The 25,887-nt window shown below is 37.0% G+C and overlaps 1 protein-coding gene across 1 annotated transcript; it reads left to right on the forward strand.

Annotated features, from left to right (window-relative positions):
- Positions 1 to 354: 354 nt before the first annotated feature.
- LOC113858262 lies at positions 355 to 25,887 on the forward strand. The gene is made up of 14 exons (XM_027490810.1): positions 355 to 562; positions 6,884 to 6,991; positions 7,110 to 7,244; positions 9,262 to 9,843; positions 10,081 to 10,228; positions 10,661 to 11,005; positions 11,131 to 11,601; positions 13,495 to 14,243; positions 14,352 to 14,437; positions 14,525 to 14,743; positions 15,255 to 15,383; positions 16,889 to 17,254; positions 17,564 to 17,679; positions 25,511 to 25,887. Exons 1-14 carry the CDS (start codon positions 428 to 430, stop codon positions 25,618 to 25,620), a joined length of 3,699 nt encoding a protein of 1,232 aa, XP_027346611.1. The 5' UTR covers positions 355 to 427; the 3' UTR covers positions 25,621 to 25,887.

The raw sequence follows: 25,887 nt of genomic DNA on the forward strand, positions 1-25,887 counted from the left end.
ATATATTATCTAATATGAAGGTTGTAATGTAAAAAATATTATTTAATATTTAATATTAAATAAATTAATACAAATATATATTAATTAATATCTATCTTTTTTATATTTAATATGAATGCTGTAGAATAAAAAATTATTTTTTGAGACAGGACTTATTTTTATATGTATATGTTTTCTATACATACACTTGTTTTAAATATAAAGGGATAAATTAGAATTTAATTTTTTCTCTCAAAAAGTTTGCATGATTATATTAGAAATTATTGGTACTTTTTTCTAATTGTTTTGACAAAATAACTCCTTAAAATTATTTTTTGAAGTGTAAAAGGAACGAAGCGCTACGTTCTTAAACCCCAAAGCGCCTTTCCCGCCATCTACTCTCTCTCTCTCACACACACAAACACACTTGCTCACTCGTATCACCTCAATGGCGAAGACTAGAAAAACAGCTGAGAAACCCGCGCTAGCAGATGCAGAAGAGAGAACCGATGGCCTTGAAATCATCTCTATCGGCTCCCTCTACAAAGGACCCTGGGACAAGAAGTATTGGACCACTTCTAGGGTTTGATACCATTCTTTCTTTTCCCTTTCCCTTTCAATTTCCAGTTCGATAACAATCACATTGTTCGTTATCTTTTTTCGATGAAGTATTTGTAGGTTATTCTCTTGAACTGCTTTGTAGTGTAGAATTGCTTTGTTGAAGTAAAATTATTTGCTTTATTCTCCATCAGCATTTAACTGAATATCTTACAATTATTTTCCCCCTCTCTAAGATGACTACATAAATAATTGTGGACTCTCCAGAACTTTCATATATATGATATATTTATATTTACATACACATGGTAGCATCGTAGATATTTCTGTAGAGATAGACTATGATAACAACACACTTCAGATTGAAATTTGATGATGATAGGTATAAAAATAGAATGTTAAAGTATGTATTGAATTGGCTCAGTTGAGCAGAAAACAACAATGGGAAGAGAGCTCTCGAGCGGCTATTCGCCCTAAGAATGAAGAATTACCCAAGATGCCCATTCCCATCTGTAATCTCATTTATTTAAACTATTCTTGTTTCCTAAAATCATGCTCCTAACTACTGAAAACAGAAAACAATAACAAAAGATAAATCCTAAACAGAATATAACAGCCTATTTCCTAATTCCTCTTTTGTAGTTTTGCCGCTTATAGACCTTCAGCCCTTCCAGAAACTTGTCTCTAACAATACTCCCCCTTGAACAATCACCTTGTCCTCAAGGTGGAATTCAGGAAATTCGATTTGGATATCTTCTGACACCTCCCAAGTGCTCTCATGATCCGGCAAACCCTTCCATTTGATCAGCATTTCTTTGTCTCCGTGGTTGGTAGTCCGCATTGCCAGGACTTCAGTGGGTTGAACCATCAATTCCCAATTCTCATTCAGGCCAGTTGGTAAAGGTTGACTTTGTACGTCTGCTGCCACACATTTCTTGAGCAAGGATACATGAAAAACAGGGTGTATCCTTACTTCTTCTGGTAGTTCTAACTTATAGGCGACCTCGCCGATTTTCTCCAATACCTTGTAAGGACCATAATATCTAGGGCTGAGCTTTTGATTAGTTTTCGTCGCTAGAGACTTCATCCTATAAGGTTGGATTTTCAAGTAAGCCATCTCTCCTGCTACTAGTTCTAGTTCCCTCCTATTTTTGTTAGCTTGCGCCCTCATTCGATCTTGTGCTTTGTTCAGCTGCCCTTTTAATTCTCTAAGTATTTGGTCTCTTTCAGCTAATGCAATGTTGACCTCCTCCACTGTTGATGCGCCTTCCTACCCGCGGATGATGGCTGGTGGTTATCTTCCATATAATGCCTTGAAAGGAGTGGTTCCTGTCGAACTATGGAATGTGGTGTTAAACCACAGCTCAGCCCAGCTCAACCACCTAGCCCATTGTTTAGGTTTAGTGCTGGAAAAACACCTCAGATATGTTTCTAAACATCTATTAATCACTTCAGTCTGGCCATCAGTTTGGGGATGGTAGGCTGAACTGAATCTTAGTTGAGTTCCTGTTGTTCTAAATAATTCTTTCCAGAAAGAGCTCATGAATACTCTATCTCTATCTGAGATAATTGAGGCTGAAAACCCATGCAACTTTACGATCTCTTACGAAAACTCCAGCCACATCTTTGGTGGTGTAAGAATGAGTTAGGCCAATGAAATGACTGTACTTGGTTAATCTATTGACAACCACTAGGATGGTATCCCAGCCCTGTGATTTAGGTAGTCCTCCAATGAAATCCATGGAAATGTCATCCTAAACCTGTTGGGGAATTGGTAAAGGTTGTAATAGTCCTGCTGGGCTTAGGGTCTGGTATTTGTTCCGGTTGCAAGTATCACAAGCAACCACATACTCATGAATAGTCTTCCGCATTTCTTCCCACCAAACTAAACTTGCAATCCTCTTGTAGGTTCTGAAAAATTCCGAGTGGCCGCCTATGGCTGAATCATGAAACTCTTGGAGTACTAGAGGGATTCGGGAAGAATTCTTAGGAATAACCAGCTTACCTTTATAAAAGAGTTGTCCATCTCTCAGCTCATAGTTGGTTACTGAAGTCTCCCCTTGTATAATTTTCTGTATTACACCAGCTAGCTTCTCATCCGGTTGAACTTCTTCTTCTAGTCCCGCCCATTCCGAGAAGGTAACTGTGGAAAGGGCTGCCAATTGAAACTTGTGAGAGAGAGCATCCGCAACCCTATTTTCTTTCCCTGCCTTGTATTTGATTTCAAATTCAAAGCCCATGAGTTTAGATATCCATCCTTGCTGCCCTTCCCCCAATACTCGCTGGTCAATTAAGAACTTGAGAGATTTTTGGTCTGTATGCACCATGAATTTTCTCCCAAGTAAGTAGTGCTGCCATCTTTGAACTGCCAGGGCAATTGCCATTAATTCCCGTTCATAAACAGATTTCATTTGGTTTTGGTTTGAGAGAGTATGACTCCAAAAGGCATTAGGCCTTCCCTCTTGCATCAAAACAGCTCCCAATCCAGTCCCTGAGGCGTCAGTTTCCAATACGAACTCTTTGTCAAAACTGGGGGTTGCTAGCACCGGCAAAGAGGTCATGGTTTTCTTCAAAATTTCGAAGGCTGTTTGGGTTTCTAAGTTCCGGCAAAACCCGTCTTACTTCAATAATTGTGTGAGAGGCCACGCTATCTTCCCATAGTCCTGCACAAATCTCCTGTAATACCCTGTTAACCCCAGAAATTCCCTTAATCCTTTAACATCCCTTGGTGCTGGCCATTTAATTATCGCTTCAATCTTTTTGGGGTCAGCCTCTACGCCCTCCTTAGAGATAATATGCCCCAAATATTCTAATTTGGCAACCATAAAACAACATTTCTTTTTGTTGATGTACAACTGATTTTGCCTCAATAGTTCAAGCACATCCCTCACTTGCCTCACATGCTCTTCCTTTGTTCGACTGTAGATCAAAATGTCATCAAAGAAAACTAAGGTAAACCTTCTTAAAAAAGGTCGGAGTACTTGATTCATGAGTGATAGAAATGTGGAAGGGCATTGGTTAACCCAAAAGGCATTACCAAAAATTCATAATGCCCCTCATGTGTTCGAAATGCTGTTTTTTTGATATCACCTTCCCTCATCCTAATCTGGTGGTAACTAGATTTTAGGTCCAGCTTAGTAAATATCCGAGCTTCTCCCAATTCATCCAGCAACCCTCAATGACCGGAATGGGAAACTTGTCCGGTCTTGTGATACTGTTCAGAGCTTGGTAATCTACGCAAAACCTCCATCCCCCATCCTTCTTTACCAGTAATATTGGGCTTGAGTATGGCTAATACTGGGCCTTATGATACCAGCTTCCAGCATCTCATCCACTAACTTCTCAATCTCATTTTTTTGTGAGTGAGGATAATGATAGGGCCAGATATTTGGTATGGAAGCTCCTTCCTTAATGATTATAGCGTGGTCGCATTCTGTTGGGATTTACAGAAAAAGAAGACACATTGAAATCCTTTATTAAAGAATGAAAGAATTTGTAAGTTTGAGTACAATGAGTACCCCGGAGTTTAACTCCTCAGAGGCTATCCCTCTGCCACAAGTTCTGACTAACTTCCAAGAAACTGCCTACCTTACTCATTCCCTTCAGTTATATACAATTTGGATAACTAACAGAAAGTAACAAAACATGTAACAGAAAATAACAGTTAACTCTTAATTGGACTGCTTCCTTTTTCTAGAATAGACTATCCAAGGTTTAGCTTTTGTTGTTGGAAAATTATGTACAACAATATCGGTATTAGGATTAGAACTCACTTGTCCTTGAGTTCTATCACATTCTCTCACAGGGGGAAGCCCCTTTGGCACTATGCCTATGTCAACAAACTCCTCCAATAGTTTACTCATGGCCTCTGGTATCTTCTGCGAGACCTCCTCTTCAGGTTGAGCTTTTATTGTAGTTACCAAAATGCCTTTGCTCTCCTCCTTTAGTACCTTCAACGTTGTTTTGAATGTAGCCCCTTTTCTTCCTAAGGATGGGTCTCCTCGTAGTACCCGGATTTTAGCCCCTTTGCGCCATTTAATATACAGCTGAGAAAAGTTGGCTGTGATTGTTCCCAAACCTTGCAACCAATCCATACCCGGGATGACGTCCACACTGCCCAATTGGATAAGGTAGAATGTTTGTGTAATGGTCCCCTCCTGTACCTCCAGTTGGACTCCCTTGCACACTCCTCTGCTTTGGTGTTCTGTACCTGTTCCCAGCTCCACGCGATATGGAAGAGTCTCGGTCACTTTCAGCTTTAGCTTTTCTACCAGCCCGGTGTGTAAGAAATTATCCTCTGCTCCACAATCTACCAAAATAGTGACATCATGGCCTTGGAGGGTCCCCTTGCCATGAAGGACTTCTTAGTGGTGAATCCTTTCAAACTTTGTAATGAGATCTTGAGTACTCGAAGTCTGGTTTCTAGAAAAGGTTCCTCCCCTCCTGAAGCCTCACCCCGCTCTTCCTCTAATTTTTCCTCTTCGTTCTCCTCTACTAGTTCAAGTCGGTACTGTCTATACTTGCAGATGTGCTCTTTGTTCCATGGGTCCCCGCACTTGAAACATAACCCGCGACGGCTACGTTCTTGAATTTCAGCTTGGGATAATCTAGGTTGTGTTTGGTTTAGCTGGGGTGGGTCTCTTTTGGGTTGGAAGTCTTTGGTTGTTTTATGGGCCCATGTTGCTGACTGTAGGGTTTCTCTTTTGGGAATTATGGGGCCTACTGTTACCAGCCCCTTTGGCCCAAGGTGTCACTTGACTATTTCTCCAGGCGCGATTTCTCTCTTCTAGAAGCATCTCCTTCATCGCCAATAACGACTCTAGCTCCAAGCTCCTCAATTCCGCACCAATCTCCTCCTGGAGTCCATTGAGGAAGATGCCGATCTGCACCTCCATATCAAGATGCTTGAGAGGTCGCAACAGTTTCTCAAATTCCTCTATATATTCAAGCATGGGACCAAATTGTTTCAGGCGGAATAGTGCTCCAAAGGGGTCCTTGCTCGTGCCTGGTTGGTAGCGGCCCAGCAGGGCACTTTTGAATTGGCGCCACGAAGAGATCACTGTCTGTTCTTCCCAAGCATAGAACCAGTTTAGAGCCACCCCTTCCAAGGCGAGGAGCACAATGTCAAGGCGTTCATCCCTCTCGATGCGTTGGAGGGTGAACTATCTTTCGATCTTCACCAGCCAGTTGACTGGGTCTTCGTCGGAGAAGATGGGAAGTTCTATCTTCTGATCATGGTCTGCCACGGGAGAGTTGTTGCGGCGATGATCTCGGAATGGGGAATGGTGGTGCTGACGCCGGAAGGTGTCTTGATAGTAGGTGTGGTCGCGAGGAGACACAGAAGATCGTCTCTCGTCATATTCCGGTGAGACTGATGCCTCGGACCTGGAGGTGGGTTTCCACCGTCCTGCATCTTGGCGGTTAGGGGTCCTCGGTGGGGATCTATCGCGGCGGCGCGCTCGGCCCCGAACTGCCATTCGTTGCATCAGTTCTTCTAGCGTCTTCTCTACACGCTCTAAGCGTTCCAAATCCATCGCTTCAACAAGAATCTCAGCACCAAGAAAGTGCTTTGATACCAATTGATAGGTATGAAAAACAGAATGTTAAAGTATGTATTGAATTGGCTCAGTTGAGCAGAAAACAACAATGGGAAGAGAGCTCTCAAGCGGCTCTGCGCCCTAAGAATGAAGTAATTACCCAAGATGCCCATTCCAATTTGTAACCCCATTTATTTAAATTATTCTTGTTTCCTAAAATCATGCTCCTAGCTACTGAAAACAGAAAACAATAACAATAACAAAAGATAAATCCTAAACTACTAAAAACAGAAAACAATAACAAAAGATAAATCCTAAACAGAATATAACAGCCTATTTCCTAATTCCTCTCCTATAGTTTTGTCGCTTATAAACCTTCAGCCCTTCCAGAAACTTGTCTCTAACAGATGATAAATGATGTGGGGAGCTATTTGAGAGATTGATAGAGTGGGAAATGGAATTTAACTTGAATGTTTCAAACAGTGAAATTAATGATATGTGGTCGCTGTTATGTTTGTAGTAGTAGTGTTGTAGAAGTAATTTAGTGATGAACCATGACCTTTTCATCCTATGGATTCTTGTCTCACTTCAAGAGGAGGATCTGTAGAAAAAGATGATAGTGAAGAAGAAGTGGTGCAGTTTATGTGATGCATCTATAGAAAAGAGAAGAAAAGGACAATAGATGAATGGGGAGGATATCATTGCATGGGAAATTGGGATTTGTGCAGTAGTTTTTTGCAAAACACTTGTGTGTTAGTTTGTTTTCCGTTGCTGACTGATGTAGTGCATTGACAATGATGACTTTGTAGGGAAAAGATCGGTATCCATATCCAGTTGGTTATGAAGCTGTTAGAGCTCATAATGGGGCCACATATAAGATGGAAATTCATGAAGGTGTCAATGGCCCTAGATTTTTGGTTTGTATTCAGGCTTGATATGGTTTATATTTGTTTTAACTTTTGTTTCAATATACTAAAGGTCCAGAATTTGGTTTGAGTGTTATTATGCAAATTCTGTTGTGTAATATTTATGCAGATTTCATCTGATGATGGGTGTTTGTCTTCTGGGAAAACTCCAGACCAAGTATGGGAGGAATTTAAGAAGAAATGCTGCCCCCGCATGAAGATTTGGCATGGGAAGAGACTTTCGTCTAAGATGGATGGCTTGGAGGTAGAAATTGGTGCTGTTGATAAATTGAAATTGAAAAACTTCAGGAAATTTCTTCTATTTTTCCAGAATGTTTCTTGAATTTTTGATAAATCCTTCCTTTTTTAAGCTAATTCAAGCATGTCTAACGTTAGTTATGGTTTTGCTGTAATCTTTGTGTTTATTTAAATATTTGTTAAAATGAAGTAAAGACATTTTGAAATATATTTTAATGAAAAAAATGTCATCTTATTTTTGAATTATATTGTACATCATTTTATTAATATAAGTTAATACTTGACTAAAATGAAGCGTGATCTACTGTAACTATTAATCTTTGCTGATAAGAAAATAATTTACAACAATTACATTTACAAGTAATATCATGTTTTAGTGGATGTGGGGCTGTTATATGACAAAAACTCTTATTTGATATAGGTAGTTCTGGCAGCATATTGAAATTTCCCTTTTGTGTCATGATTATGTATAATATCTATTTGCTATAACATGATATTTCATCCATACTCTACAGTGTGCTTTCTGTTTCTTATATTATTTTTTACTAGTCAGTCATGCTGATTATCGGTTCATCCATGATAGTGATATCATTTGTCTCTTTAAAAGTGTTAAATATATGTAATTATAGTAATAGGGAAGTTTATCTTTGTAATTATGTTAACTAGGTGACTGAATATTCAATAATAGAGAGGATTATAAACCGGGGATGTGAATGTTAAAACATAAAAGTTAATTTATGGGCTTTGTTAAAATTTTCTCATTAAGAAAGGTTAAACTGAGTACTCTGGTAGCATGCTGTTTTCCCCTGCATTCTTTGATCTTCTTCTAATGTATCTAACAATAATAGGTGTTATGCATGCAATGAAGAACAAACTGGGACAATTCTTAATTTTATGAATTTGATTTTAAAGAGGCAAGCTTTCATTGTTAGCACCTCCACTATTTTATCCCTACAAGAAAACTTCTTGTTAGAGATAAAACCGCTCACAATCCTGTTAGAAGAGTTAGTTAGGAGTTTACTTGCATTCACATCACATTCCCAAATGTACCCTAGGTGTCAACGTTATCTCATGGCATTCGCTAATAAATCACTGATATTTAATTTCTTGTAACATATCTTAGCAAAACAACTGCTATTAAATTTCAGAACTCAAATTGCTGTTGGTAGTGGTAATTATAAGTAAATGCTCATTATAATTTTCCAGCTTAAACTAAAAAGTATTATCTGTCACTTTTTATTTCTTGGTTGTGTTTCTACTCTTACCTATCTGTATATTTGTGTGTGTGTGTGTGGTGTTTCCTATTTAGTGCAATTTTTGATTGTCTACACCTGAAAGGTAAAGAGATAGTAAAGTACAAAAGATGGATATATGATTGACATTTGATACCTTGAGTATGATGGAATAATCTTGTAGGCATATGTTTTTATCTTGTCCCAGGACATACACTGAATTCATAAGCTCACCATTAATAGTATAGGCCTTGAGAACTATTATCAAAATGCCACTTATCTCATGTTGGAATTATGTCGTGCATTAATAATTTCTCAAAGCTTTGTGATTTGTGCTTCAAAACATTTCTAAGTAAAAAGATTGTCTTTGTGACTTCTCTTTCATTCTGTTCATGGTTTCTTTAACAAGTCTTCCAGGTAGATATGGAGTGAAGTTGGATAGCTTATTGTACTAATGACCTTGGTTAATTTTGCTGTTTTTTTTTTTATTTATTGTTTTTGCTCATAAGCATACCTTATTCTCCTCTATAGTTGTATTGTAACCTTTCTTTTCTCTCTTCAGTTAACTTTTTCTGCATAAGGAGATCTGAACTTGTTAAGTATGTGTCTACGTACCTTCATTCTGCAACAGTTGCAGTCGATATGATGATCAATCTCATAATTCTCCTTTTTTTCTTTTTGTTCCTCTTATTTTATTACACAATTATTCATCCATTGTTCATACTATGTTATTTTTAATCCCTAATTGTTCATTATGCTTAATAGAGTTTCTTCTATTTTCTTCACATGCAGCTTTTTGGGTTCCGAAATCCCTTTATCCAGAGATTGCTCCGAGAACTGGTGGCAGATATAAATGGAATAGCAGAACAGAGATTGGTATCCCCAAACATCTGTGATACGGTTTCTAGACCAGATCATGATGATTACTTCCCAAATGTAAGCGCATATCCTGATTTACTACTTTGCCTGGGAAAACCATGTGTTACAAGGAAGAGAAGCAGATGTGAACTAAAAAATAAAAATATAAAAATACAAGCTAGACCTCAGTCTCTAGAACTCACATGCAGCAGTGGAACTTCTAATGTAAAGAATGAAAAGAGTCTTGGTCAGGGGAGTTATACAATTCAACATGGTTCAGGAGAAGTGAATGGGGCTGACAATGGCATTGGTGAATCAGCCCCATTGCAAATAATGTCCTGCATCGGTGAAAGCAGTAATTGCATTTCGTCCAAAAATCGGTTGCTATTGAATCCTATTGACGTCTGTAACAATAAAAGTGAGGGAGATGTGCCTTCAAAGAGACTGACTGGGTTTTTGTATTCTTCACATTGCAAAACTATGGGAGTAACTGAAAACTTGTCCACAGTAGAACCTGTAAGCCTACCTTTGAACTTATAATTTTCATTGGAAACATGTTGCTCTAGCTTTATAAAATGTAATCTATCAAATGGTTTTCCTATATTATGATGATCTTAATAAACCTACTTGGAAGTGATTTGTTTTATCTAATGCAGATTGATATCTTTTGTTTAAAATTTTCTGAAAAATTTTGTTTAAGTCAAAATTTATTGGCTACTTTGTTATAGAAGAAAAGCTCTTAACTTCATGCAGCTTCGTGGGTCACATGATGTGGAGTTGAAAATATCTACATTGTTGGTGAGTTCAGAAGACAAGGAGCTGATGCAGTCATGCTCTAAAGAATCTGTTGGTTGTATTGACATTGATCTTTGTGTTCCTGATACCATAGATTTTGAGCAAGGTACTTACATTTTGTTTGTACTTACTTTTCATTATATTAATTCTCCACACTTGCAACCTCCTATTCATTTATTGGTTGTTGAAAGGCATATGGGCCTAGATGTTGCTCATACTCAGTTATTTGATTTTGCTAGAATTGATTTTGTTCTTGACAGAATGAGAATGTGAAATGTCTTGTGATATTGTCAAATGTAAGACCTTTGTGGATAAATATTGATACACTATTCAGGGGTTGTTTTTTCTTTTTCTAATGCAGTTTTTTCCTTTTGTGAAAAACTCAAACTTATTTATCAGTATTTAGGATTTTTCTATTTATTAACCCTGCAGTGTTCTACAACACTCTGTCCTTTAACATCTCCTTTCTCTCTCATATTTCTCTCTCTCTTCTCCATTTTCCTGTTGATTCTAGATCACTTACTCTGGTGCACTGCAGAAAATGCTTCTGAGTCTGCCTCTCATAAACTGGAAAAGAATGCTTACAATGAGACAGTATATGATTATGAGATCAACTCCAGAGATTTGTTAAATGCAGCAGAACATGAAGAAATGCTCGAATCTAAATCACATCCAAGCTTTGAAAAAAGTAATTTTGGTTCAGGTGGCCAGGATGTGGCAAAGTCAATGATGTCACTTCTACTTCCTCAAGCAGTTCCTTTGCTAAATAATGTTTCCACAGATAAGGAGTTTACCATTTGTCCTTCTGATATGTTTCCTTCTCAGATGAATTTCAAGGAAGAACGGAATGAAGTTGGATGTATTTTGGATATACCATCATCTGGTAATATACTTATCTGATATTTTTTTTTATTAGTTTTATTAATGACTGGCATAGATCAATACATTTGATACACTTGCATCCTCCTATTCACCTTGTGGTTATTGAAAAATATGTTTATACTGCAGATGTAGTAATGACAGAGGCTGCATATGGTAAACAGGGGGAAATGATACATGGGCCACATACAGACCAACATTCAAATACTCCTAATTCTGAACATATGAAGTTTATTATTCCGGATAGTTTTGAATATAGTCCATGTGATGATTTTAAAACCAATCAGGAAATCTTATCTTCTGATATTGCTGAAGCTGGTAGATCTAGTTTGAATAAAGAAATGTGTTCTGAACAGGTTCCTGATCAAGATCTGGCAAATGGAACTTCCACATACCATGCTTCAGTGTTGGACTTTAAGGACAGGCCTCAGGATTGTGATGTATGCATTCCTGAATCTGTTATAGATGACATGTCTCCAAAGGATTGGAATATTTCTGAAAGAAGTGATAATGCTTGCTCAGATTTGAAAAAACATCCGGTGCATTTTGGTTACAATTCTTTGCAAAAGGACGAGTCAAGTGCTCTGGAATTTACTGGAGGTAATGTGGTTATGAATTAATATCTGGCATCACTAAAAAAAGTTCTGAAGTATAGATAAATATTGTCATGAAGGGTTTAACCAAGTTTGTCAAAATCAAGTTTCAACATTGAAATGGAAGGGGAGTGTAGGATTGGTGGATCATATCATGAATTGTAAGTGGATCATAATTTTTAAATCTCAACAAACATTTAAGTAAACATAAATTTAAGATTCATAAAGTCATGTAGAACTCATAAGTCACATATTTGACAACTCATAGGTGTTGTATAAAAGTAAGGTTTGACAATTTTTCCATAATCTTTAATGAACTTCCTGTAAATCCAAGAAATCCCGTTACTCCTTTTAAACTTCTTGGAACTGGTCACTCCAACAGCCCCTAAACCTTCTAGGGATCCATGGATACTCCTTTTCTAAAATCACATGGCCTAAATACTCCACCTCTCATGCCAAAGAGATGCCTTCTTTTGATTTACCACCAAACCATGTTGACTTAAACAATGCTTTAAACACATCATTCATTAAAGACTGGAAAGTGGTAGGAGCATTCATCAAGCTAAATGGCATAACTAAGTATTCATTGTCCATTATGAGTTCTAATTTAAGAATATTTTCTTTGCTTACCAAAATTTGGTGGTATCTTGTCTTTATATCGAACTTGGAAAAGTAAGAAGCTCCTATAGTTCATCAAGTAACTCTTCAGTAACAGGTATTGGATACTTGTCAGGGACAATGACACTCTTGGGAGCTCTATAATCTACAACTCACATCCTCCAAATTTAGTCTTTCTTCATACAGAGCTGTCATTGTTGGAAACAGGTTCAACACTGTGACACTTCCTTGGGCAGCGATGTTTGTGCTTTATATATCAATGTTATCAATGGCAGATGGTGGGTCATGGCAGATGGTGGGTCATGGCAGACGGCCAAAAATCTGCCATCAAATTATGGTGGATGCCATGGCAGGTTTTGGAAGAAGCATGACGATCATAATGAAACAACATAATATATTATTATATCTACAAAAATATATAAAAAAAATGATGCAGGTCATAGGAAATGAAATAAAGGTATTAATACAACTTTTGTACATAAGTCTCAAAGCATAATTCAATATAAAATAAAATTTCATCAAATGTTGAGTTAAGAAAACAAAGTGATGGAAAATAATAAAAAGATAAAGATTAATTATCTAGTCCTTCTCTTCATCCATATAGTCATCTACTAAGGAATATCCCTCCTCCTCTTCTCCCTTAGATTTTGGAAGATTAATTTCCATTTCATCTTCTGTTTCCTCAAAAATGTCTTCATCTTCTAGTTCTTCTTCATCATCATCTTAAATCACTTTTTTTTTTTCCTTTTGTTGTTGAACATGACGTTATCATGGAAACTTTTGAAACTTTAATAGTAATACCACTTGATGGATTCTTTCAGTTTCTTAGAATGACTCCTAGTATATGTTCAAGGTTCTCCAACTCCAAAAGCTTCATAAACAATTGTCCAATTTAAAGTGTCATCATCATAAAAATTTAAGTTATTTCCTGTTATTTTTGAGAAGACATGATGGAGGTGCCATTACTTGAGTTAGAACATTATAGAAATTGTATTTATATTTAATTTTATTACTTTATTTCTTGCTTTTATATTTCTGTATGATATATACTTGTGCACCTTAACTTTAGAAATTTGGTCATCACCCCATACTTGTACTAACTATGTCTATAGAACATGTGTTGAGTTGCCATCAACCCAATCACATGTTGATCCAACATAACTCATCAAGGTTGCAGCAAACTATTTGCTTATTTTGGTGTCAGGTCAAGCATGAATGTTAATCGGCTGTAACTAGGCTTGAATTGTTGTTTTGTCTGATCCAGTTTTTTAACACAATGTAGGTGTTAGCAATGCATTCTCAGGTGTAAAAACAAAGATCTGTCATATGGAAACAGAAAAGTCACAAGGTGAAGTTGTGGGTAAAATAGTAAATGCTGAAAAACTTATGTCTTCTCAGTTGCCAAATTTAGTATACACCAGAAGAAAGTTCCAAAATGCTATTCCCTTCCAAAAAAATTGTGCAGTCATTGAGTGTACTGATTGGGACAAGTTTAAACTTGTTAGCACTGAAATGTATACTGCCAAAGGCACTTTACCCGTCCCAGAAATCATCCAAATGAACAATTCAAATGATAAACTATGTGAACCAGATGATTCTGTGGGATTACGAGAAGAAACACCTCAAACTCGTAATGATGTTCAGGGTGAACATAGCAACCTAGTAGAACCAAACCTAACATCATCTCAGAATCCAACACCACTTGCCTGTGAAAATATTTGTGTTGGTGCCAAGGAGGCTCAATTGATTTCAGAACCATTGTCCCTGAGAAGCCAGGAGCTCAAGAATAATCTGGGCAGCAGTGTTAAGTTTGTGGGATGCTACGTGCATCCAATGCCTGTTTCATCATTATTTTTAAGAACAAGAGAGGATGAAATCCATGTTTGTGTCTTATGTGGCCTTCTGATGGGTCAGCAAAGGACCCTGTTTACTTACAAGGTAGCTATTAATGAACCCAGTTTGGGGTGCCCTTCTGTCATGGCTCACTGCTCAATACTGTTACCAGATCCAAAACACAACTTCATAAAAGAAGTAAGTTAATTTCCTTTGTTCATTTTGAATCTGTTCTCCATTTTCATTTATACTAACTGTTTCTATAGGTAAATGCTCACTGTGAAAATCTATTGTATTTTATGCTAGACTATGGTGGAAAGATCTGGGGTGCAGTTGACTCCTGATGGACAACATATCGTCTTAATGGGCAGCATAAAAACCCCCAATTGCAGGTTAACTGTTTCTGTAAGTTTCAATTGGTATTTAATAACTTTGAAGTTAAATAGACTAACTGAATACTAAATATCATTTCATCCCAGTGAAGGAAAAATTGATTGTTCTTGCTCAACATGTACATCAGTCTGCTCTTTGAAGAATGCTTTAAAGATTGTTGAAGTAGAACATGGTTATGTATCAGTTATAACAACATTGGAAACTGTTGACAGTGTGCATTGTATATTGGTTTGTGAGCCTAACCGACTTGTTTCTGTTGGAGATAGTGGGAGACTGCAGGTGTGGGTCATGAATTCAACATGGAGGTAATTCTAATGACACTCTTTGCTCTTGCATTACCCTCAGAGTCATTTATGTCCCTTTGGAAATCTGATTATTTTGAAGTGTTTAATTTGTTTTCATTATATTGTTGAGTTCTTATATGTTTGCATTTGTAGCTGAAAGCATGGATATTCCTTTTGTTTTTCATAGAAGATTGCACAAGAATGAAAACTAGTATTGAGATAGTATGACGTTTTTTCTTGGTTTAAAAGGTTCTGAAATTTTATTGACATTTATTTGCTCAGACTCTATGACTTGGGTTCTTCCATTAGTTTTACAGACCTCTTTTCTAGAAGAGCACAAGCCAAGATTATTGATGAGCTATACCTTTGTAAAATGTAATTATAGAATATATTCTTTTTGGTCAATAATGTACTGTATTATCTATCTCAAATCAATATTGTTGATTATATGGCTAGTGTAATTAAATATATATAATTTTGGTTGTGGTGCATACAACTTAGCTTGTTCACCCTTGTATTCTCATTTTGGCAGTGAAAAGCTAGAGTACTTCATTATTCCAGCTGATGGCTCCATGTCCCCTGGCATTGTGGAGTTGAAGAAAGTTCCAAAGTGTACTCATTTGGTTGTCGGTTATAATAGTTGTGGGGAGTTTAGTTTATGGTATGCTGTCTTCATTCTCCTTGGAAGGGTTTCCCAATGTATTAGCTTCACTCAAACTTTAAATTTGATAACATTGGGTTTGTAGATTGTTTGAATTGCTCTATAGCCTCACATATATTTCATCCCTAAAATGTTTGGCAGCAACATTAGTCATTGAGAATGCAAAATCCCAGCTCAGGTCCTAAAGGAACCACACACGTTGGTCATATTAGTTCTTGGGCACATAACATACTAGTCGTTCTCAAGAACTAATATAGTTTCTGTAGGGACCAGATATTAGACTGCAGAATTAATTGAAAAAAAAAGTCTGGGAATGGTTATATTATTTAACGTAAAGGAAAGCAATACAGGAGGAAATAAACAACCCCACTGCCACAGAGCACCGATCCTACAGAGAGACTACAGTTCCCTGTCCATAACAAAATTTCCCTATCCAAAAAAGTGATCTCTCTCTCCCCTCTTCATTCCCTATATTCTCCCAAATCTTCATTCCCCCTTGTTTGGCAATTCTGTTACAACTTCTGCCACCTCATCTTTTCTATTCTTAGCCCGATTTCTCTTAACATACACCCTCCATGCCTTGGGCCTTTCCTCACGACCCAAGCCCACATGTCCACTCCTATCAATTTCTTATGGACCATGCTGGTATTTATACATTCTCAAGTACTAATGTGTGTATTGCCAAATTGGTCATAATTGATGTGGGGTTTACAAGTGGATTTTACATTTTAATGAGACGTGCTATCAAATATCAATTTGTCATATTTGTTGCATAAATTTGCTTGCATTTTTGTCCAGTGTAACTAGTAACATTTAGGTCATCAATTAATAGTTTGTCAGGTTGTATTATCTATTTTATACAAGTCACAGGTTGTTCAGATGACAAAGAACTTTGTGTCTGTTGACTTCTTCCATACCTCACCTCTCTTTGGTTTGTAAATCTTCATCAAGTGGAGATTTCCTATCTTAGGTTTATCTATTTCAAATTTTTGGAAATACATTACTTCTGGTTTTCCTACCATATTGTCATGCCATCATTTCATATTCTATTCTTATTTTATTATTGAATTTGTAGAATTTCAGAGAAGAATATTATTTTTCTGTCATTTATTGACATAAACCTCTGATACATATACGGAATTGTTCGGCTACATTTCAGCCATTCCAATATATAATGACCAAATAAATGAATAAGGAAAATATTGAAATTTGGAAAACAAGGAAAGCAATCCACAAAAGAGAGAAAATGAATCCAGAAATAGATGACAAAGGAAATGATAGAGGAAATAATTCAGGGAATAAGATAAGATGCTGGAATCTCATCCAGACAAATCAGATCTGATATATTTCAACACAATGTCCTATGCATTGCAACACTTGTAAGAAATAGGAAAGGGAAAGGAGAAGTATTTACTGTAGAAAATATTAAGTAATTTTTAATCTGGCTATACAGCTACAGTAATATGATAATATCTCATCCGGAATATTTTCAATGCTTTTGCCAGGGATATTGTTAACCTCGATTGTGTTTCAAGATTCTCTGCTTTAGAAAGTCCAATAAATGAGTTCTTTCCTATAAGCTTGTTCCATTGGCAAACAAAAAGCTCAGAATACAGCTATGCTAGCATGGAGGAGCATGCCTATCCACTTTTAGAAGCAACCAATTCGTGGTACTCAGAACAAAGTGAGATCTGTTCGTTTCCATCATCAGGGAAAGGGGATGTTGCTATGTGGCTTTTTGTATCGACTACCTCTGACATTGATTGTTGTGATGATCATGTTTCAACGTCAAGTGATGTGGCTTTTAGAAGTTGGAAGCTTGCTCTTTCAATGAAAAATAGCATAACTTTTGGAAGTCCATTGGATCCAAGGTGCTGTGAAGTTTCCTGAATTTGAATGTAGTCCATCATGTGTTGCTAAATTCTTTTAACGTCTTTACTACTTTTCGCTGCCATACAAATCTAGCATTATTTTGATCATAAGGAGAAATTTTATGAGCCATTAGTTATATATATATATATATATATATATATCATTTGAGTGATATGGATATAAGAAATTGGATCTAAAGAATTACTGATGGTATATCATTATAGTACTATTTAACAGCTGCTAAGTTGTTTATTCTACACTGCAGATTTATCAATTAATTTACAGATTTCAATAAATTAACTCTGCAGGATTACTGCTATTGGGGTTTCGCGTGGTTATGGAATCGTAGGTACAAGTGATGGTGCAGTGTATATGTGGGAATTGTCCAGAGGATCCAAGGTTGGTACTCTGCATCATTTCCAAGGTATGTTTCAATATGCCACTTTCTCTAATATGCTTTGGCCACTTTGCAGTTTCCACTGACAACTAATGCAGAAACACTAGTAATCTCAATCCTGACTGAGAACTTGTAAATTTGTTTAACTTTCTGTAACGGAATTGTCCATGGTACTTGTGACCAAAATGTACCTTCAATTTACTTAACATGCAGAAATGAATTCTATAATATCTCATGCAATTTCTAGAACAGAAACAATAAACTTAACTCAGTTCTGTAGTCATATTTGCATGATTCAAATCACTAGTGTGGTCAAACTCGATGTCTCGGTGTTTTACCCTAATTTCTGGTTAGAAAACTTGATGTCTTAGTGAAATTCAATTAAAAAAAATATGTATAACAAAAAACATTGACAACTACAATGGAACTCATCCCTACGTATAGTTAATGAAGGAGCAGGGAAGACGTTACTTCAAATTTGAACAATAAACCAATATGTCTATTGTACTTACTGCCACCATCATATAGTGACTTCAGCTAGTTAATGTATTAAGAACAAAAGTAATCCTTTGCATATTGCTAGAAATTTTGAATTAAATTTAACTGCAAAAGTATTACATAGATGTTAACCTAGAATCAATCTTACAATAATTTAAAAACAGAAATACACAAACATTACAACAATATAACAACAACAGCAATCAAGCCTTATCTCACTAGGTGAGGTCGGCTACATGAAACACACGACGTTATTGAGCTCAGTCAAAAACTAAATTTTTAGAAATCTGATTAATCAAAAGGTCTCTTTTAATAACTTCTTTTAGGTCTCCCTCGACCCCGTTTTAGTAGATTAAGTCATGCAATCCACTCTCCTTACTAGCACTTTCAAAGGTCTTCTGTGCACATAACCAAACTACCGTAAACGATTTTCAGTATGCAAAGTTTTAAAACACATAATCTTCTCTTGCACACTTTTATTATACTATCATGACTCTATCTTTTGATCCAAAACCTCTAGATTCACTTATAATTTTTTTGGCTACTTTTTTGACCTCGTAATCATATTGTCCCAAATAATATTAGCACTACCTTGTATTGACCAACTACCCTATTCTACTAACTGCCTCTAAAAGTCAAATAGTTTCTCACCTCTAAGTAGTTGCCACTTAATTTTAGAACACTAACTTGTCGAATTCTTTGTTTACTATTCTTAAAACAAACATCAAGGACTAAGACCGTATGTTGTGTAATAAGACTTCTAAAATCAATTTACAATCCTTGCAAATACCTTTGTCTAGATTCCTCCCTAAGAAAAATCAATTTGCGACCTTGAAACTCCACTCTTAAAATTGATGAGATGTTCCACCCTCTTCATAAAGCAAGACTTGAAAAAAGGGAACAAAATATTATGTAAATAATATTAGAATTTCTTGATTAATTGAGTGCCTGTACAAAATACATTTATATAGACTACTAGTCTCCTAATTAAGGAAATAAGAACTGTACAAATCAAATCAGTCAAATCTATCCTTAATTACAGAATAAATCTCCTAATTATATTTTACAACACTCCCCCTCAAGCTGGTGAATGTATTGGGACTTCCCACCAAACAGTTTAAAGATCTTACGTGCAAGATGGGAATGTATAGTTGTCATTCCCAGCTTGCACGTAAGATCTTTAAACTGTTTGGTGGGAAGTCCCTTGGTGAACATGTCTGTCAACTGCAGTCTTGAAGGAATGTACTCGGTGGCTATAAGATTGCTGTCCAATTTTTCCTTAATGAAATGTCGGTCTATCTCTATGTGCTTTGTTCGATCATGTTGAACTGGATTGTGCGCAATGCTGATGGCTGATTTATTATCACAAACCAGTCTCATGGGAGCTTCATACTTTATTTTGAGGTCAGCAAGTATTATCTTCATCCATAATAGTTCACAGACCCCTTGTGCCATAGCTCTAAATTTTGCCTCTGCACTTGATCTTGCAACCACATTCTGCTTCTTGCTCCTCCATGTCACCAAATTTTCACCCAAGAACATGCAATATCCTGTAGTAGACCTCCTATCAACAACTGATCCTGCATAGTCAGCATCGGTATACACTTCCATGGATAGGTTTCCCTCCTTTTTAAATAGCAATCCTTTCCTTAGAGAGGCCTTCAAGTACTGAATAATTTTATTTACTGCCTGCAAGTGTCTTTCTCTTGGATCATGCATGAACTGACTAACTACACTAACTGCATAGGCTATGTCTGGCTTGGTGTGAGATAGATAGATGAGCTTTCCCACAAGTCTCTGGTACTGTGTCTTATCCACCTTTGGGCTTCCATTATCATTTCCAATTCTATGGTTTTGCTCTATGGGTGTTCCAGTGGTCTTACAACCCAACTTACCAGTCTCTTTAAGAAGATCAAGAATGTATTTCCGTTGGGAAATAAAAATACCCTGTCTGGAGTATGTAACTTATATCCCAAGGAAGTACTTTAGCTTACCGAGATCCTTCATCTCAAATTGAGCAGGCAACTTCTTCCTCAAATTATGTTTTTCCATCTCATCGTCTCTTGCAATAATCATATCATCTACATAGACTAAAAGCAGAGTGAGTTTGCCGTCTTGTGAGTGTTTTATGAAGAGAGTATAATCACCTTGGCTTTGTGTGTACCCTAGAGATACCATGGCCTGAGTGAACCTCCCAAACCAGGCCTGAGGTGATTGTTTGAGGCCATACAAGGCTTTCTTTAATTTGCAAACCTTTCTTCCTCCACCAGCAACACCATATCCAGGTGGAATTTCCATGTATACTTCTTCATCTAAGCTTCCATGTAGGAAGGCATTTTTAACATCGAACTGATGCATCTCCCGACCAAAGTGTGCTGCCAAGGAGAGGATAATTCCGACTGTGTTCATTTTTGCCACAGGAGCAAAAGTCTCGTCATAATCAATCCCATAGGTTTGGGTGTATCTTTTTGCAACCAGCCTCGCTTTATGCCTGTCCAGTGTGCCATCCGAGTGATACTTAATAGTATATATCCACCGACAACCCACTGCTTTTTTATCCTTTGGTCTCTCTACAATCTCCCAAGTCTCATTCCTTTCCAATGCACCCATTTCATCATTTATGGCTTGAACCCAGTTCTTATCCTTTAAGGCTTCTTGTACTAATGTAGGGATTATAATAGAATCAATAGCTGAAATAAAACTTTGGTGTTGCATAGAAAGAATTTTAGTAGACACAAATTGGAATATAGGATATTTGGCACAAGATCTTTTTCCTTTTCTTAAGGCAATTGGTAAATTATCCGGGTTAAGATCACAAGAGATATTTAAGGTGTCCTCAAGATTATGAGTTCTTACCTCCAGTTCGGCAATTGAAGTTGCTGTTCGACCAGGTCGGGTTTTTCTCTTCGCTGATATTGAATCCCAAAACGTCTAACTTCATTATTCTGCATTGGTCCAGGATCTCTGTCATCCTCCAGAAGAGTGGAATTTTGCAACAAAGGAATAGATGACAACTCAAGGAACTCAGCTTCTTCTAGGTTACTCTCCCCCTGATGCTGAGTACTAGTGAAGAAAGGTTCTGTTTCATGAAATGTGACATCCTTGGAGACATAGACACGGCGACTTTGGGGTTGATAACATTTGTATCCCTTTTTGTTTGAGGCATAACCTATGAAGACACATTTGATAGTCCGAGGATCTAACTTTTCCCGATGAGTGCTATGAACATGGACAAAAACTGAACAACCAAAGACACGATTTTGGAGGCTGGTCATAATGGGGTTAGAAGGATAGAATGAGGTCATGACTTGAATAGGGCTAATACCATCAAGAACACGAGAGGACAATCTATTGATTAAATATGTGGCAGTGAAAACAGCTTCCCCCCAGTAAGACTTAGGGACAGACATTTGGAAGAGAAATGCTCTAGTAACCTCAAGGAGATGACGATTTTTTCTTTCTGCAACCCCATTTTGTTGGGGGGTGTCCACACTGATTAACTCATGAATAACTCCTTTTTCTTTAAGGAAATTAGAGAGATTTTGATTTACATATTCTTTCCTATTATCAGAACGCAATCTCTTAATAGGACTCCCAAACTGTGTTTGAACCATTTGGTAAAAATTAACAAACAGCTGGAAAACTTCAGACTTATCTTTCATGAGGAAAATCCAGATAACCCGTGTACAGTCATCAATAAAAGAAACAAACCACTTGGCATCAGAAATATTAGGAGTAGATGCAGGCCCCCACACATCCAAATGAACAAGATCAAAAGGTTTTGAACTTTTATTATTACTGGGAAGAAAAATTGTTCGATGATGTTTAGCAAATTGACAGACATCACAATGAAAAGACTCAACTAACACTTTTGTAAACAAAAAAGGAAATAATGATTTAAGAACACTAAAAGGAGGATGCCCAAGACGCCTATGCTGAAGCCATATCTGGAAGGAAGACCAAGATTCTAAACTCATTTGATTGCTGGATGTGAGTGCCTATTGTTTGGTGCACTCTTTATTGTCTTCATGCTGCACGTAATATAACCTGCCCTGCTCTTTAGCAATTCCAATCGTCCTCCCCGTGGCATGATCTTGAGAAACACAATGGGAGTGGAAAAAAGTGACTGCATAGTTTAAATCTTCGGTGATCTTATGAATAGACAAGAGGTTATTAGATAGTTGTGGAACATGAAACACATTTTTAAGAAAAAGGGAAGATTGAAGTTGAATGTTGCCACAACCAGTAACAGGGGTATGAGAACCATTAGCAACAGTGATATGTTGGTTACCAGATGAAATGGAATAGTATGAAAAATAAGGAAAATGAGGTGTCATATGATCAGTAGCACTAGAGTCTATAATCCAGATATTCTCAGTATCAAAACCCTTAAAGGATAAGAAGCTAGAACTCTTACCAGTCATGGTTAAGGAACAAGAACTAGATGTCTTACTAAGAGAGTCCATAAGAGCCCTTAGGCGTTCCAACTCTGCTTTGCTGAGAGCTAGTACCTCATTTTCTGCTGTTTGGGCAGATGAGGCAGTTTCATAGTCAGATGTCACCTGATTAGCACGTCGTTGTGTAAGCCCTTTGAACCCTCCACTTCGCTCAAGAACCTTCTCCTTGCCATGGAGCCTAAAACATGTCTCCTTAGTGTGGCCCGTCTTCCTACAATAACTACACCACCTATCTTCACGACTAGCTTTTATTGGTGGCCTTCCAAATGAAGAGCCTTTTACAGGACCCTTGCCACTAGCTAAGGCTGAACCATTCATAGAACTCTTGTTCGTAGCCAAGGCTGAACCATCAATAGAACTGCCTCCTTCCAGCATGACTGACCTCCGAGTTTCTTCACCTCATACAATGTGAAATACCTCTGAGAGAGAAGGAAGTTCATTCCTGCCCAAAATCTGAACCCAAATTGGATCAAACTCTGAGTTTAGTCCATGCAGGAACTTAAAGATTCGCACCTTTTCTAGGAATGTTGTTAGTGTGTTTGAATCAGCTGTATACTCCATTTTCAAATTCTGACACTGGTCCAACTCAATCCAAAAACCATTCAATGTTCCGTAGTAATCTGTTACTGAAAGACTCCCTTATTTGGTATTAAAGATCTTGCTCTCTATTTCATAACATGCTGCAGTATCCTTCTTCATAGAATACGTCTTTCTAAGGTTCTCCCAAATTTCCTTTGCATTTGAGAAAAACATGCAATTCTGACTGATCTCCGGTGTCACAGAATGCCACAGCCAAGTCATGATCAGAGTCTTCATCATCCCAAGCTTCATATTTTGGGCTGGAGGGTCTCCTTCAATATGACTCAACTTCCTCCGTCCCTTGAGGGTTGTGCGAACCAACTGAGCCCACTGTAAATAGTTTCGCCCATCAAGGCAATAAGAGCCTTGCAAAACCTGTAGATCGTTGGTACTCAAAACAGGGGCTGTCTTGTCTTCAGACATATTGGGAGAATGAAAAAATGCAGAAACAGAAATTGATGAATAGTACCGCGTTTGAACAGTAATGCGTTTAAACAGTATCAAGTTTAAATAATAACCCATTTGAACAGTAACCGCTTAACGTAGAATCTTCTAATAGTACTTAAAAGAGGTTGTATTAAGATGAAATGACTTCTGGAACAGAATCAGGGATGGTTTGCGACCAAGTCTGTGGTGTTTGGGTGGGTCAAAAACGGCGGCTGGGAAGGTGGCGCGTGATGTACATGTGCCAGAGACAAAACCAGCGATTGACGGAGAAATTTTGGGGGTAGGCCGACCTTGAAGAGACGCTCCTCCTGGTGTGTTTTTTTGGTTGGGTCCACAGTGGTCGGTAGCGGACTGCGACAAACGGTGCTAACATGCGCAGATTCGTAGCAATGAAGGCTGCCTAGAAGATGCGGAAGCAGAGCCCCCTGGATTAGGAGCTCTAATACCAACTTGAAAAAAGGGAACATAATATTATGTGAATAATATTAGAATTTCTTAATTAATTGAGAGCCTATACAAAATACATTTATATAGACTACTAGTCTCCTAATTAAGGAAATAAGAACTGTACAAATCAAATCAGCTAAATCTATCCTTAATTACAGAACAAATTTTCTAATTATAATAAATCTCTTAATTATATTTTACAACAGCAAGTGTTCATAATCTTAAAGTTGTAAGACATTGAGAAATCTAGGATAGACCTTCCTTCCTAATTTAACTCTCCAAAACTAAAACCACTATGAGCCCTTGCAAATTGTCTTGGATCAACTCCTCCAAATCCTCCCAAGTCTTTGCTTTCAAATGGATTTTCAAGCCAACTTGTGGAGTATAAGCACTAATGAATCTAATAGTGTCTTGTGCAACTAATAACTTCATGGACATAATCCTATCTCCGGTCTTTTTGATCTTTACTACATTCTTTCCTTTGACTTTTTTGTTTACTAGAGTTTGAAACCAGTAGTATCAAGCTTCTTAACCTTATTTCTAACATTTTATTTCCTGAAGGCATATGATGTTAATCTTTCTACGAATCATAGTGTCTACCATTTCTAGTGACTTTCTTATCAAAGTACTAATATTCCATGAAGTATATTAAGCCACTTAATCGTCCAATGATTTCAACATACATATTTGTTCTATTATGGCTATTCCCTATACAAGTTTGACTGAGTTTAGTTAAGTCATACAATGAAGTATATTCAGGAAATTCCAAGAAATCTCTTTTGTTCTTTTAAAATTAGCGATTAGAATTCTGTGATCATATTAAATTTCTATTCAAAGTGGTACAGTCCTCACACATACTTTATCCCACATACGTACCCAACCTGTTACATATGTTTTTCCTTCCATTGAACCCCCAAATTTAAGAAAATCCTCGGTTTCGTGAATTAAAAGAGTTGGTAGTTTTTAATAAGATGTGTCTTACATCTTTGGTTGAAAAGGTGACTAGCATACTTTTCAACATGTTGCATAGAAGAAAGAAACTTAAGTCCATTTCATAAATATTTGATCTAATGTCGACAAATAAAGTCACCCGATCAACAAACTATTTGTGGTACCTAATTTAATTGTATATATTAATTTGAAAACACCTGGGATCGTATTCCTTAAATTGAGGAGAATTGGGAATGCATTTATAAACACGTTTCTACTCTGCTTAGACTACGCCATTCCTGGTACTCTTCTCTAGACTCTAATAATCCGAATAATCGTGGTTTAATGTAATATTAGTGTCATTTTGAGGTCTTATGTTTGAGATATGGTTTCAGCGATGTAAAGCTGAAGGTTGACTGGTTCTCGTGTTTTGTTTGTTAGAAAGATTTCTACCAAGTTATTTTTCATTAATTTTAAAAATTACAATTCCTTGGTGTCAGATGGCAATGTCACATGTGTTACTACTGATGATTCGAGAGGTGCCTTGGGAGTAGCTGGTGGTGGACAGTTGTTCCTTTATCTACACCTTCCTGAGCTAGATTCAAATTAACTAGTAGACAAGAATAGTGTTATTTACTCAACGATTTACACGAGCTTGAATGGAAAATTCGAAAACAAAGTGTTCACATCTTGAATCACAAGATAATGCTTCGTATCATTCGCCATATTAGTGTTGCGAATTTGTTTGATCGACTATAGATTCAACCTATTTTGTGTGTATATCAGCAGGGGTTGTCATCTAGTACATCCACACAACTTTATATTTGCTGAAGGCACTGTAACGGTAAAGCTTCATGATTGATTAAATTAATTGGTT

This window comes from Abrus precatorius, unplaced genomic scaffold (assembly GCF_003935025.1).
Source record: "Abrus precatorius isolate BTA unplaced genomic scaffold, Abrus_2018 Scaffold2, whole genome shotgun sequence".
Lineage (NCBI taxonomy): Eukaryota > Viridiplantae > Streptophyta > Magnoliopsida > Fabales > Fabaceae > Abrus > Abrus precatorius.

Bases quoted from the DNA above. Each gene is read 5' to 3' on its own strand.
- LOC113858262 (XM_027490810.1), top strand. From the start codon at position 428: ATGGCGAAGACTAGAAAAACAGCTGAGAAACCCGCGCTAGCAGATGCA. The intron at 10,229-10,660 runs GTACTTACATTT...GGTGCACTGCAG, and splicing joins TACCATAGATTTTGAGCAAG to AAAATGCTTCTGAGTCTGCC. The intron at 17,255-17,563 runs GTGCTGTGAAGT...TTAACTCTGCAG, and splicing joins GGAAGTCCATTGGATCCAAG to GATTACTGCTATTGGGGTTT.